The sequence below is a fragment of the Carettochelys insculpta genome, chromosome 29, assembly GCF_033958435.1.
Source record: "Carettochelys insculpta isolate YL-2023 chromosome 29, ASM3395843v1, whole genome shotgun sequence".
Classification (NCBI taxonomy): Eukaryota; Metazoa; Chordata; order Testudines; family Carettochelyidae; genus Carettochelys; species Carettochelys insculpta.
Window position 1 is genome coordinate 4908246 of NC_134165.1, and position 15190 is coordinate 4923435.

The window sequence follows — 15190 nt, forward strand, 5'->3', positions numbered from 1 at the left end:
GTCCCAGCAAGACCTGGCCATGACCGGCCATCAAGAAAAGCCTTGTAAGCTTGGCATGCGCCTTCTCTTTTGGCAACTGTTAATACGTAGAAGTGAAGTAGGATCTTACTGCGTAACGCTCTTGGTAAAAGAAACCCGCAAAGAGTGAGGGGGAAGGGTCAGCGTTCCCAGGTGACCACTAAGGAGAGAGTCAAATGCTGCCCAGCTAGTTAGCAGAGTTCCCACAGCTGGGTTTTTTGTTTCTCCTGGTGGTGCACCTCTGCATGTGCCTTGGTGCACATAAAATTTATTCTGCACACAGATGGGGAAAATTAGCAGGAACACCAGGAAGGGTGGGTGCCTCTACTGAGAGGGTTATGCCTGAGTCCTCGCGCAGGGGTGGGAAACCTTTTCATGGCTGGGGGCCACCGACCCACAGAAAAATCACCTGGGGGCCACACACAAGTGAGAAACGGACACCCTCAACTCAGGGTCTCTGGGTTCTGCTCACGCTCCTGCACCATGGAGGGGTGAGTGTGTGTGTGCTCAGACTCAGAGACTTGCCATGGGGCTTTAGCGCCAGCCCCAGCTTGCCCCACTGCCGGGGGGAGCCCTGAGCCTCACTGTGGGCTAGATCAGAGTAAGCTGCAGCCGTAGGTTCCCAACCCCTGCCCTATTACCCTCTTTGGGTAAGTGTAGGTGTGCTGGGGAAGGGGGCTTTGGGGGCAGGGCTGGGGCTGGTGCAGAGGGGGGCCCTACAGAGGGGCTGGTAAGGGAGGGCAAGGAAAGGGAGGGGCAGCATGGGGCTGGTGGGGGGGGCTCTTCCCCAGCCCCCAATGGGCCATGCTTTCACCATAGTTAACAGATCCCCAGGAACTGCACCTGGCTGGGGGCTGTGGCCTAGGACAGCAGGGGGAGGGGCAGGGCCATGGGGTGGGGGCTCTTTTGAACCAGCTGCGCCCCAGAGGCCATGGCAAACTGCCCCCGGTCCCCAGAGCAGATGGGGGCAGAAGCTGGAGGGGGAGGGGGCGCTGTGTAGTTTCTCGCCTCCTTCCAGGCCTGTTTCCTTTGGTGCTGATGGCACTTGGTGAATTCGGTCCCAGGGCACCTGGGAGGGGAACGGGGATGGGGGGAGTAGGGGGGGTGGGAGCTAAGTGCGGGGGACTTGAGGGGCCAGGTAGAGAAGCGGAGGAGGTTGGGGTCAGGCTGGGGTGGGGAAAAGTCTGGAGATGGCGGAGGTGGGGGAAGAGGGCAGTGGCCAGACAAGGGATGGAAGGTTCGGGGCTGGGCCGGGGAGCAGCAGGAGCCCTCACCTTGGTGGAGCCATTGGCGTACATCTGGATCATGTTCTCGGCTCCCTGCTTCACCTTCAGCTCGATGTTCAGCTGCTTCTCCAGCCCGGCCAGACGGTGCTTGTTGGCGGCCGAGCGGCTCAGGCTGTTGGGCGACTGGGGGGCATCTGCAACCGGGGGGGGGAAAGTTGCTGGGAACTGAGACAGGAGGTTTTCCCCAGCCCTTGGGGCCATGCACATTGAGCTGAGAGGGTCAAACCGCTGCTGTGCCTGGGCTGAACCCTGCCACGCGCCACCCCACAGGCGGCTGCACCTTGGCCCCAAGAAGGTTGTCACAGAAAAGTCAGGCTAAAAGCCCATCTAGTCCATTCTGCGGCAGGACAAGGAAACCTGCCTGGCCCCTTCCTCGCAGGTGCTGGCCCAGGCTGTTCTTGCAAACCTCCAATGGGGAGCCCACAACTGCCTCAATCACATGGGCAGGGTGTGAACCCCCACTGGCCTTGTCCCTTTCACCCAAGGCCCTGCCCCTGCACCCTGGAGCCCCAAAGGACCCCCTCCATAGAGAAAGCCCCAAAGAGGCCTTCCCTGGCCTCTTATACCCACTGCCCACGCTTGGCCACCTGCTGCAGAGCCGAACTCCCCTGGGACGTCGAAAGTTTTGCCTGATTTCCAACTGAAATCCCCCTTGCTGCAGGTGAAGCTCAGTGGACAACCACTTATCCCTGTCCTCTTTGTCACAGCCCTTCATGCCCCTAAGGGGACAGGAAAGCTCAAGGGGTTGAGCACTAGCCTTGGGAGCCTAAGGCTGTGAGCTCAGCCCTGCAGGAGACCATTTGGGGGTGAGTGCAAATATGAGCCTATGCTGGAGTACAGTTCTCAGGTTCCTCCCCTCAGCTGTCTTCTCTCAGACTCACCACACCCAGCTTTAACCTGGCCACCGGCCAGGTTGGCTGAGTCTCCTTTGCCCTCTCCCCAGCACATCCACACCTCTGCTAAGCAGAGCACCCACTAGGTGTGCAAGCACATTAACAGGGAGCCGCTCCAACGCCACAGAGCCTGCTAGAGCAGCTCTCTCCCATGGAGGGGCTGGGGGTCTCCATCATCAGGGTTCTGCAGCCTGCCTATGGTGAGGGAGCCACTCCTGCCCCAGGGGCTCTCAGGCTACACCCCGCCCGTAAACTTAAACTTAGCATTGGAATGCATTGCCTAGAGAGGTGGTGGATTCTCCATCCCTGGGAGTAAAGTCTCAGCTTGACAAGCTCTTGGCTGGGATTACTCAGTGGGGGTTGATCCTGCTTTGGGCAGGGGGCTGGACTAGACAACCTCCTGAGGTCCCTTCCAGCCCTAGGATTCTATGAACATTTAACCAGTTAACTAAATAAATGGGATTTTACGTCCCTAGCAGCCACAGCTGGACACAAGTCTCCAGCAGAGGCAGAGCAGAGCAGAACCATCACCTCTGGTACACCCCAGATTGAGTTTTTTCACAGCTGCATCACATGGTTGACTCGCATTCAACTGGAATATTGTGTCCAGTCCTGGGCACCCCAATTCAAGAAAGATGAGGAGAAATTAGAGAAGGTCCAGAGAAGAGCAACTAGAATGATAAAAGGTCTGGAGAACATGACTTATGAAGAAAGGCTGAAAGAATTGGGCTTGTTTAGCTTGGAAAAGAGAAGATTGAGGGGGGACATGATAGCGGTTTTCAGATATCTTAAAGGGTGTCATAAGGAGGAGGGAGAAAACTTGTTCTTCTTGGCCTCTGAGGAGAGAACAAGAGGCAATGGACTTAAGCTGCAGCAAGGGAAGTTTAGGTTGGACATTAGGAAAAAGTTCCTAACTGTCAGGGTGGTCAAGTACTGGAATAAGTTGCCAAGGGAGGTTGTGGAATCTCCCTCGCTGGAGATATTTAGGAACAGATTAGATAGATGTCTATCAGGGATGGTGTAGATAGTGGTCGGTCCTGCTGTCGGGGCAGGGGACTGGACTCGATGGCCTCTCGAGGCCCCTTCCGGTCCTAGTGTTCTATGATTCTATGATTATTTTGCTCTAGCCCTGCAGCCTTTCCAACACTACGACTGCCTGGCCAGCTATTCCCCACTCTCTGACGGGGCCTGCGATTTTTCCCTCCTGAGCGAATAGCTTCACCCTCACCCGTCCTGAATCTCGGCTTGTGCATTTCAGGCCAATTCTCCAATTCGCCAAGGTTGTTCCGAGCCTTAGCCCTGGCCTCTGGGGAGCGAGCTGCCCCTCCCCTCCCAGCGCAAAGTCAGATGCAGCTTTACCAGCACTTTCTGCTTCCACCATCCTCGTCACTGCAGAAAACGCGGCAGAGGACTGGGCCCAGGCCCGACACGCCCTCCCTGGCTGTCAGCACACCAGTGAGAGCAACGCTCGAGGGTGGAAATCTGCCCATCTGTGTACTCACGTGGCAGTATCCCGGTCTAGAGCCACCTCCCCAATTTGTGTGAGACTGTTACATGGGACTGCTGTGTCAAAAGCCAAACTAAAATCAAATCGTATCCCAACTACTCTCTCCCCATCATGCTGGCCCAGCCACCCCGCCTGAGAAGGAAACGGGTTGGTTTGGTATGATTTCCTCTTGACAAACCCAGGCTATTTCTCTTCACCCCGCTGTGCTCTGGGTGCTTATGAACCAGTTAATTACCTGTTCCACAAGCTTTCCTACTCTTAGAGTCAGGCTGACCCGTCTACAAGTTCACAGGTCCTCTCTTGAAAGCCGGGGGCCAGGTTTGCCCTTCTGGGGCACTCTGCCCCCTCACCCGCCCCCTGGAGCTCTCACGGATAACTCCTAACTGGCGCAAGGTTGCATCAGCGAGTCTCCAAAGTAGGACAAATTTCACTGGGCCCTGGAGACTTCAATCCAGCTAACTAACCTATGTGTTTTTTAACCTGCTCCTGCTCTAGTTTGGCTGCGTTCCTCTCCCCTTGTTGTGAACGTTGGGCTGAGGAGCTGGTCTCCATCCATCTATTTAGCGGAGACTGACACAAAAGAGGCTTTAGAGCCGGGGCCTTTCTTGATGCCATCAGCTGTTAAACTCTGCTTCCCTGCCTGCACTTCCCTTCATTTTTCTCCTGCTTCGAATGGATTTAAAGCCCCTCTTCCGCTGCCTTTTCTGCCTCTGGTGAGGTGCAGTCCACCGTGTGCCTCAGCCTCTGCGAGGAGCGTGGGCTCTTCCTTTGTTCTCCCCCCGAGCCACCGGCCCAGGCGGCCATGTTTTCTAGGTTTTCCTTTTGATTCTCCTGATGGAGCCATCTTAGTCTCTCCCTGTTCGACCTGCCTGCCCTTTGCCTCTGATCCGTCCCTGACAAGCCGCCAGCCCTGCTCAACTCCATCCGCCAGGAGAGTGTCTCTTGCTGGTTCTTATTCTGCAGCTTTTCTCCCTCCCGCTCCTGAGGGTCCCCGGCCACGTCCTTTCCTGGTCGCCCTCACCCAGTCCATGTTCAGACTCCTGCCTGCTGCTCTGAATCCCCCCAGCCCTCACTTCCTCCCCTCCTGCCACAAAACGCTGCCCCAGCACATTTCCCCAGCTGACCGGAAAGTCTGGGCATTACCATGTGACTTGTCCGCGGGACTCTCTGGAGGGGAAAGGGGGCTGGGGCAGCCCTCCCCCCCCCCGCTCTGCCCCAGGCCACAGCCCCACTTCTTCCTGTCCCTGCTCTGCCCTCCTGCCCCCATCGCACCCGTTCCCCACACGCGCGACCCAGGGCTTGCTGAGGGGGCTGCCACAGGGCAGCAGCCGGGTCTGACCCTCTCTCTGCACTGCCCTGGCCAGCTCCACTCTGCCCCCTAAGCCGCCTCCTCCCCTTCCAGTCGTGGAGCCTCCCGGCTGGGAGATGGGCAGCCGAGCGGAGCAGACGGCTAGGGGGCTGCCGCCCCAGGCCAGGCCCCCAGATAATCCCCCAGCCCCTAGGCTACCCCCAACAGGGGGGACTGGCCCAGCCACCAGCTGGTTGGGGCACACGAGACGGCTTTGCTGCTCCAGCAGCTCTGAGCGGAGCTGAAGCCCCCATGGCTATTTGTGACTCCTAGAGATGCCTCCCCTGGCCGGGGGGTAGCAGAGACCCCCGGTTATGGACTGCAACGCAGCCCTGGCCTTCCTGACCGGGCTGCACCCCTAGGAGCCAGCCCAGCCCGGGGCTCCGCTGCCTGCGCACATAAGGCGCTGGGCTGGGCGGGGAGAGGCAGGGGCCGGCGCCGGCTCAGTTTTGTTTTTCTAGCTCACTAGAGGAAGCAGCCGAGTCGTTTCCTGCCTCGGACCCCCCGGCTCGCGCTGCAATTCGCCGCCGAGGCAGGTGCTGCGCGGCGGCTTCCTGTTGTGAAATCCCGGCCGTTGGTGCCCCGCGTGGGGGCCTGGCGCTCAGGGCTCCATTCCCGGCTGGCCGGGGAAGGGAGCTCGCCAGGACCCAGGGGCTCTGCGCTGCCCCGGCCGGCTGTGCAGCCTGGGGCCCAGCTACCACAGCAGGCAAAGCCCCCAGGGACGGGGCCATCCCTCGGCCGGGAGAGCTGTACAAAGGGCTGCCCCGCTGAGACTCGGGCACCGCACCCCTGGCTGGGGGCTCCTTGCCAACCTCCGGGGTGCTCAGAGGCCTCCACTCCAGTCCCCAGACACCAGCAACTCCCCCGCCCCCTGCCCGGCCTGTCTGAACCCTGCCTCACTCCTGGCCCCAGGCGCTCTCTGGAAGGTACCTCAGCAGTGACCCCTGTGCCCCATAGGGCCCCGGTACCTCAGCAGTGACCCCTGTGCCCCATAGGGCCCCGGTACCTCAGCAGTGACCCCTGTGCCCCATAGGGTCCCGGTACCTCAGCAGTGACCCCTGTGCCCCATAGGGTCCCGGTACCTCAGCAGTGACCCCTGTGCCCCGTAGGGCCCCTGGTACCTCAGCAGTGACCCCTGTGCCCCATAGGGCCCCGGTACCTCAGCAGTGACCCCTGTGCCCCATAGGGCCCCTGGTACCTCAGCAGTGACCCCTGTGCCCCATAGGGCCCCTGGTACCTCAGCAGTGACCCCTGTGCCCCATAGGGTCCCGGTACCTCAGCAGTGACCCCTGTGCCCCATAGGGCCCCTGGTACCTCAGCAGTGACCCCTGTGCCCCATAGGGTCCCGGTACCTCAGCAGTGACCCCTGTGCCCCATAGGGCCCCTGGTACCTCAGCAGTGACCCCTGTGCCCCATAGGGCCCCTGGTACCTCAGCAGTGACCCCTGTGCCTCATAGGGCCCCTGGTACCTCAGCAGTGACCCCTGTGCCCCATAGGGCCCCTGGTACCTCAGCAGTGACCCCTGTGCCCCATAGGGTCCCGGTACCTCAGCAGTGACCCCTGTGCCCCGTAGGGCCCCTGGTACCTCAGCAGTGACCCCTGTGCCCCATAGGGCCCCTGGTACCTCAGCAGTGACCCCTGTGCCCCATAGGGTCCCGGTACCTCAGCAGTGACCCCTGTGCCCCGTAGGGCCCCTGGTACCTCAGCAGTGACCCCTGTGCCCCATACGGTCCCGGTACCTCAGCAGTGACCCCTGTGCCCCATAGGGCCCCTGGTACCTCAGCAGTGACCCCTGTGCCCCATAGGGCCCCTGGTACCTCAGCAGTGACCCCTGTGCCCCATAGGGTCCCGGTACCTCAGCAGTGACCCCTGTGCCCCATAGGGTCCCGGTACCTCAGCAGTGACCCCTGTCCCCTGTGGGCCCCTAGTACCCTCGGCAGTGACTCCTGCCCCCCCAGCATCCTCTCCAATGCCCCCCCACCGCTGCCCCCTCACCTCCGCTCTCGTCAGGCTCCTTGACCATGATGTGGGCGTCCAGGTGCTGCAGCTGGCAGTGCAGCTGGTGCAGCTTGCGGTCCGACCCGCGCAGGAGGCTCTCCACGCTGGCCAGGTTGCGGCGGTCGGTGGTGGCCCGGCGCAGGTTCTCTGCTCCCTCCTTGATCTTCAGCTCCTTGCGGATCTCACGCCGGATCCTCTCCTTCTCCTCGTCCAGCCGCTGCTGCACGCTGCTGGCCGCCAGGTCGGGGCTGGGCTCCAGAGCCAGCTGCTCGAGCACCGACCAGCCCTGCTCACCCTGTGGGGCAGAGAGTGGATAAGGTCCTGCCCGCCTCCTCGGCGGCCCCCGCCAGTCCCATCCCTGCCCCCCTCTCTGCCCCCACCTCCTCAGAGCCCCCCCACTGGTCGCCTCCCTGCCCACCGGCCCTCTGCTGGCCCCACCTCTGCCCCCCATCAGCTCTGTCCCCGCCACCCACCTCCACGGCTCCCACCTCTCCCTCTGCCCCTCTCCAACCCTCTCCCTTCCACTCACCTCCACAACGGCCCCAACTTCCCCCACCCCCTCACAGCCCCTTCCCTGAACCCCACCTGCTCCTCCGGAATCCTGCACCTACTGGCCCCATGGCCCCTCGCTGCCCCCCGTCCCAACTGGGGAGGAGGCCAGGTCTTCCCAGGCAGAGGAGCATCTGTGCCAGCCACCCCATCCTGAAGGGAGCGACACCCATGAGGGAACTGGCACGAGGGGCTGGCACTCTGCCCTGGCAGTTCAGGGGCTGGGCTGGCCCTGGGTCCAGTCCCCGGCTCTCTGGGCACGTCCCTTTGGCCTTGTCGAGGTACAAGTTGGCTCTAGACACCAGCCCTGGGGATGCTGATTCCCACGTAAGACCCTCATGGATCACTGAGCTCATGGGGAGCCAGGGGCCCCTCCTCAGGCTGCTACAGCCAGGCCAGACACCTGGCGCCCCTGCCGGGGCATGTCAAGGAATCCCAGCCACTTGGCCTAATGCCAACCAGAGCCAGATACCAGAGCCAGATAGAGGCCAAGACCAGCCACAGCTCCCCTGGGCCCCCGGTCTCTTCCCCAAGGAGAGCTTCAGGGCAGTGCTTGGCACGACAAGAGGGAATCCCAGTGGGAGTCTGCTGTGCCTGGCCGGGTGTGTGGGGGGCGATCCCTGTCAGGGTCTGGGCAGCATTGGGCATAATGACCAGACACGGAGCGGGCAGAGGGGGGTGCATGGGCTCTCAGTCAGGGCCCTATTGCAATAGGAACAATGTCAGTTTACCCCCCAGCAGGGCCGGTGCAGGGACAGCCAGGCCAGGGTCTCTGGGGAAGAATCAGGCTGGGGCCTCTGGAAATCTGCCTGAAGGATGTGCCCAGGCACCCGGCCTCCTCCTGGCACCCACTTCCTGAAAGCTGGTTTTCCACCTCCATCCCACCCAGGCACTCAGCCCCTGACCCCCAGCAGCTCCTTGGCTAACGGCACAGCCCTGGAGGCTGCAGGGAGCAGGATCCGGGGAACAGGAGGACCAGCCGGGGGCTGGAGGGGTGGCTAGAACATGGCAGGGGATGGGGGAGCCTCCATGGGGCCAGAACCTGTCCCTTCCTCTCTGCCCCTCCCCCTGCGTCAGTTTGCAGGCAGCTGGCGCAGCAGCCACGGCGGGGGAGGAAATGCACCGTGCCCCCTGCATGGTGCCATGCAGGCGTCAGCCCCACCCTGGTTTCCCAGCTGCACAGTGCCCGGCCTTGCAGAGCCCTCTTTTATTCAGTGGGAAGAGTATTGGCTGATTCCTCTTGTACTCCCCCACCCCCAGCCCAGGCAGCACCAGCCCCACTCCCCAGAGAGCCCCTCCAGGCCTTTGCCACCGCTGGGCCACCCTCCCCATCTCCATGGTGCCAGAGCAGCAGGATGGGGCGATTCACATCCCTCTGGGGCCCTCACCCAGCCAGGTACCTCCACATCATGCTCAGAACAGGAGTCTGACTCGGAGAGCGACATCCTGGGCCTGGGAGGGTGCAGGCCAGGCCCCCCGTCTGTCCCTGGGTCTGCGCGCTGGTTGACACCGCCCTCCCGCTGCTCTGAGCCTGTCCTCCCTCCTGCGGCATGTCACAAAACCACTTCCCCTTCCCGCTGCAGCCTGGGCCTGGATCCGCCCCCACTAGGCTGGGGCCCAAAGGGTTAACAGGAGGGCGAGTCTTTCCCCATGTGCAGCTCCCCAGAACCAGGCTGAGTTTGGGGCTGACTCCCACACGCCCTCCCGGGAAAGCCCCACTGTGCACCAACCCCCAGCCTCAGCCCATCCTCTCCAGAAGCTCCCCAGACCATGCCTTGAGTCATCCCTAGACCCCAGGCCACTCCCCAGCTGACCAGCCCCTGTGCCCCACCCCAGAGGTGGCTGCATCTCAGCTCCAAGGGAGGGATTCCAGCTGGGGACACATTCTCTCTTTACTCCAATCAATTCTGCACACCATGCCTGAGCAGTCCCCGGGCGGACAGCTCTCCCCTGCCCCTGGGCTTTGGTGAGGCCACATCTGGAGTACTGTGTCCAGTTCTGGGCCCCCAATTATAGGAAGGATGTGGATACACTGGAGAGGGTCCAGCAGAGGATGACCAATGTAATTAGGGGGCTGGAGCATATGACTTATGAGGAAAGGTTGAGGAAATTGGGACTGTTTCATCTGCAGAAGAGAAGACTGAGGGGGGATTTGATAACAGCCTTCAACTTACTGAAGGGAGGCTGCAAAGAGGCTGTTCACAGTGGTCACGGATGGCAGAACACGGAACAATGGTCTCAAGTTGTGGTTGGGAAGGTCCAGGTTGAACATTAGGAGAAACTTTTTCACTAGGTGGGTGGTGAAGCATTGGAACGGTCTACCCAGGGAAGTGGTGGAGTCTCCATCCCTGGAGGTGTTTAAGTCTCGCCTCGACAAAGACCTGGCTGGGCTGATCTGATGGGTTTGGTCCTGCCTAAAGCAGCGGGCTGGACTCAATGGCTTCTTTAGGTCTGTTCCAGATCTATTGTTCTATGATTCTAAGAACCCCAGCCTTGGGAGCGGGACAGCACGTTCCCCTCCTCTCGCCTTCTGTGAGCTGTCGCGACTGCTGCTCCCACCTGGCACCCCAGCCGTGGGGGATGCTGAACGGGGGCAGGCTCAGACTAGGTAGCTCGGCACATCAGGAGCCCTCCCCAGCTGGCTGCCCTTTGCTGCCCCACAGCCCTGCGGCTGCAGGGCTCTGGGGCAGCAATGTGCAGCCAGCTGGGGGAGCACCAATGCACCAGATGACCTCCTGTCCCCACCCCACAGCTGCAGAGGAGCCCCAGAGTGAGAAGGGAGGAGCTCAGCACTGGGCCCTGAGCTAGAATGCAGGACGCCTGGGTTCCATTGCCGGCACTGCCGTGTGGCCTGCGGCCTGCCCCCATTCCCTGCAGCACAGCGCCCCCTAGTGCCGCACTGGGGAACCCCATTGACCTGCCCAACCCACTCCCTGCTGCACAGCGCCCCCCCGTGCCGCACTGGGGAACCGCCATTGACCTGCTCAGCCCACTCCCTGCAACACAGCGCCCCCCCGTGCCACGCTGGGGAACCGCCATTGACCTGCCCACAGCGCCTCCTAGTGCCGCACTGCGGAACCGTCATTGACCTGCCCACAGCGCCCCCCAGTGCCGCACTGGGGAACCCCCATTGACCTGGCCAGCCCACTCCCTGCAGCACAGCGCTCCCTACGGCCACACTGAGCCATCGCAGCCAGCACAGACCAAGAAACCAGCCCCGGCTGAAGCCCCAACCTGTAGCACCGCCTAGTGTCACCGCGGTCAACGCTAGCTTGAGCGGAGAACACGCCCAACCCCTCTCCCACCCGGCTCTGGATCCAGGCCAAAGCTGCTTAGCCAAGGCGAGGCCAGGTCCCAGCACACACGGAAACAGCCTCAACAGGCTGTTACCGCATGGAGTCAGCACCACCAAAGTGGGGGAAGAAGGGGCCTGTTTGCCCCAGGGACTGGCCCCAGTTGCAGCCCTATATGCGGGAAGTAGGGGCGCAAGAAGTGCTGCAGACACCCCCCCCCAAGATTTTGCACCCCACACCAGGGTCCAAGATACCAGCCCACACCCAGGGCTAGGCTGTCCCTTGGGGTCCCAGTCACTAGCTCCAGGGGGCTCTGACCGCCGCCCAGTACACTCTGCTCTGACCCAGGGTCCTGGCCATGAGCCAGGGGCTGTGCTGCAGGCCACAGGCCCACCCGTCAGCCCCACACCCTGGGCTCTGCAGCTGCACCAGCCTGGGCAGGGAGGGGTGCAGATAAGGTAAGGTAGGAGGGGTGCAGCTCAGATCCCCCACCCTACATCACTGGGTGGTCCTGCCACCCCCACTAGCTGGCAAAGCTGGAGTCTGCCCTGGGCCAAGGGGCCAGCTGCACCAATGCAAACCTCAGCTCTGGCCCTGTGTCCCCAGGGCTGGCACAGGCCGTTGCCACGTGAGGCGGAGTGCAAACCCGGCTGGAGTGAGTCACCGGAAAAGGCCGGAGTCTCTTCCAAATCCGGGCAGCTCCTGGGAAGGCCATCAGGCCCAGGGGCCAGCAGCCAGGACTGGGGCCAGCCCCGGCTGTTGGGGAGAGCAGCAGCAGGAAGCCACCCATGTGTTCCTCCTGCACTGCACACGGGGAAAGGGATGGAGCTCCCTGGGAACAGCACCCTCAGCCCAGCGTCCAAGGGCGCTGCCTGGGCAGCTCCACCCAGCACCGGCATGGGTCCAGATCACAGGGTCAACGCCTGGTCGGGAGATCTCCGGCTGCAGGAAGCGAGAGTGGCTGACTCATGAGAGCTTCCTGACAGGCAGCGCTGGCCTGGTGGGGCACTAGGGGGCGCTAGGCTGCAGGGTGGGGGGCTCAGAAGGGGGTTCTGACCAGGCTGGCCCCACTGCTCGGCTAGGGGGGACCCACGTTGCTTGGCTGGCAGCAGGGCACCCCCATCCCCCAGGATCCTGCATGGCTGTTCCAATAACCTCCACCCCTGATCTCGGCCAGGTGGGGGGTGCCACAGCCCCCAGACAAGAGCTCGCTGGCTGGCTGGGACGGAGGCGCCCGATGTCCAGCGCAGGACGGGGGCCAGCTCAGCCCCTGTGACGGGAGTGACACAGCCCTTCCAAAGAAGGGAACACAGGAGCGGCTGGTTAGGAGGGACCTCCCTGCCCTTGGCCGCAGCCCCAGCCTTGTGCTCAGTGCGGCCAGCAGGAAACCCGGCAGCATGGGGAGCTGGTTCCCTTCAGTACAGATGTCCTCCAAGGAGCCCGGGGCGAAGGAGGCCCAGGGCACCTTCCCCAGCCGGCAGCTGCCCAATGCCCCTCCTACCCCTCTGCCCCCTCGGCCCCTGGCTGCAATGGAGCCAAGGGACGGGTACGCAGCTGCAAACAGCCAGGGGAACCCTGCAGCAGGAGCTAATGGGGCGGGGGGGCCCAGAGCACAGCCTGGCTTGGATTCTAATGATGCCAAATGCTCCAGAGCCTACGTGGCAGGAAGACCAACAGGCATGGCCCAGGGACCGAGTACCGGCTCTGCCACTGACCTGCAGGGCAGCCTGGGGCAAGTTGGTGTCCCTCTGTGCCTAAGTTTCCCCATCAGCCCACCAGTGGGAACTGTACCGGCCTGGCTTCCTGTGAGCTGGACTGATAACTGGCTCATCTCTGGGCAGTGCTAACGTGAACCTCTCCCCCAGGCAGCTGCAGGCTGGACCCCGCGGGAGGAGAATTCCCGGGAGAAGGAACCAGTCGTGCCGAGCCTCTGGGGAGCCTCTGAGTGTAACTCTCAAAACAAAAAAGCAGCCAAGTAGCACTTTAAAGACTAACAAAATAATTTATTAGGTGATGAGCTTTTGTGGGACACGAAAGTGCTACTGGGCTGCTCTCTTGTTTTGATAGTATATAGACTAGCACGGTTCCCTCTCTGTTACTATTCATGAGTGTAACTAGTTTTTCATGCTACTCCTGTCCTGGTGTGGGACAGTGGCAGGGAGCTGGGAGCCAGGCTGGGCGGGGCAGAGTTGCTCTGCAGTTGTGCTGATAGAGATAATGAATTTGAATAACAAGCGGTGTGCCAGGCAGGCCAGGGCTGGAGGAGGGACAGGCTGGCAGCTGTATGCAAACCAGCATCACCAGAGCCCCTCTGCAGCAGGACCCCGGGGAGGGGTGGCTGGCCAGGCCCAGAGCAGCAGGATGAGCTGGCTACAGTCCGGGCCAGATCCCCTGTGGGCACAAAGGGGCCCAGCACTGCAGTCACCGGGGCCAGACCCCCAGCCAGTGCCACCCACCCTGGCTTTGCTGCTACTGCGTCACTGGGCCTCTCGCTGCTGATTCGCCAGCGGAGGACCCAAGCTGCAAACAGCACCAGCTGGACACAGCCAGCCTGGAGCCCCCACCCTGCAGGGTCAGCCCCTGCAGCGTCCCGGAGCCGCTCACAAAGGGAAGCCCCCGCCAGCCTTCCGGAGCCCCTGAGTCGAGACCCGGCCTCTGCGCTGCCCAGGGATGTGAACCCCTCTGTGCTCCACTGGCCAACGTCCCCTCTGTGGGGCGGGGAGTGGGTGTGGTCAGGGCTGGGACCTGGGTTTGAACCCCCGTCCTCACCCCGATCTGCCGGGCAACAGCTGTGCCCTGCCTGCCCCCTGCTTTGCTCAGCTGCTGTCGCCTGTAGCCCCTGGCTCGGTACTGGGGTCCTGCTGCATGGTTAGAGGGGAGCACCTGCCCCGGAGGCTGCAGCTGTTGCCATCTGACAGCCCACGAGGGCAGAGGTGGGAGAAGGGAGAAGCCATGTTGTAAGGTTGGTATAGCAGTGCTGGACTGAGAGCACAGCAGGACTCCTGGGTCCTGTCCTCAGCTCTGGGTGGGGAGGGGAGGGGAGGGGAGGGGAGTCTAGGAGGGGAGTGCAGGGGGGAAGGTTAGGAGCCAGGGCTGCTGGGTTCTATCCACTGCTGAGGGAGCATGCTGAAATGTCTGTGTGCTGCTCCATGCCTCAGTTTCCCCTCCCACCTTCAGCCTATTTACTGCGTTCTCCCAGGTGGGGGCTGCCCCTCCCTGGGTCTAAGGGCCCCCTGCATGATGGGCCCCGATTTCAAGGGGGTGCTGCTTTAATACACATAATAACACAGCCCTCAATGAAGCAGAGCAGCCCAGCCGGGCATGTGCCACCCTGGGATCCCTATGGGGTTTGGCTCCTGCCCCAGAGCCCCGTCCTTCCCACGATCGCTGCCTTGCGCCCCCACAGCCCAGGCTGGGACGCCCGCACCATGGGGGCGTCCCCCTGCCCACAGCTCACACAGACGGAAGCACCTCGTCAATTGCTTTCCTGGGCACAGACTCCACCAGCTCCCACAGCCCTTTACAGACCTCGACCGGTCCCCCACCACCCCAGAGCTGCTGTGATCCCCAACCTCATCAGGGAAGGAAACTGGCCTGGAGACGTACTGGCGACTGGGACACCGCAGGGAATGGATCTCAGGAGTCCTGCCCTGGCTCAACTCTAACCACTAGACCACATTTCCCGCAGGAGTCTGTGGCAGAGGCGGGACTCGAACTCAGGTCTCTCACAGGGCTTGGGAGCTAACCACTAGGCCACCCTTCCTCACCTCCGTTCACACCAGTGCCCCCAGTTGTGGCAGCATCCAGTGAGTGGTGGCACATAGTGGTGGAGGTGTGGGCTGCCTGTGTTACTGCGGCCCCCGGTGCCTGTTGGTCTGGCCATGCCAGGCCCAGGAAGACTCACATGGCACCGAAGGGGCCTGTTTCCAGCCAGGGCACATGGGTAGTTCACCCCCTCCCGGATCTATACCCAGCCAGGGTCGCTCTCGCTGCCAGGGGTCACTGGCCCTCAGCCGCTGCTGGGCTGATCCCTGGCACGCCCATTGGCTCGTGTCCCATTCCCCTGCCTGCATCTCTGGACAGCTGAGCTGCTGGCCGCACAAAGCAGCCATTCACCCGCCCTGGCGGCCGGCACCACGGGGCGCGGGGCCAGAGCCCCAATGGCACAGAGGTGGGGGTGCTGCTGTGGCGGGGGGGGCAGCTCCTGGAGCTGAGAGTCAGCACTTGGAGAGCCTGGAGAGGAACTTCATCCGACCTAGGGCTACTGGGCATAGACCAGCCCAGCGAGAGCCGGTACT

The 15190-nt window shown here is 62.3% G+C and overlaps 1 protein-coding gene across 1 annotated transcript in view; it reads right to left on the bottom strand.

Annotated features, from left to right (window-relative positions):
- PKN1 (protein kinase N1) overlaps positions 1-15190 on the bottom strand; it is a 48736-nt gene that overhangs the window by 18554 nt on the left and 14992 nt on the right. Inside the window, exons 2-3 of the mRNA XM_074979588.1 lie at positions 7048-7345; positions 1293-1438 (exon numbers count right to left, since the gene is read on the bottom strand). Coding sequence (XP_074835689.1) covers positions 1293-1438; positions 7048-7345 — 444 coding nt within the window. The remainder of the gene's footprint in view (positions 1-1292; positions 1439-7047; positions 7346-15190) is intronic.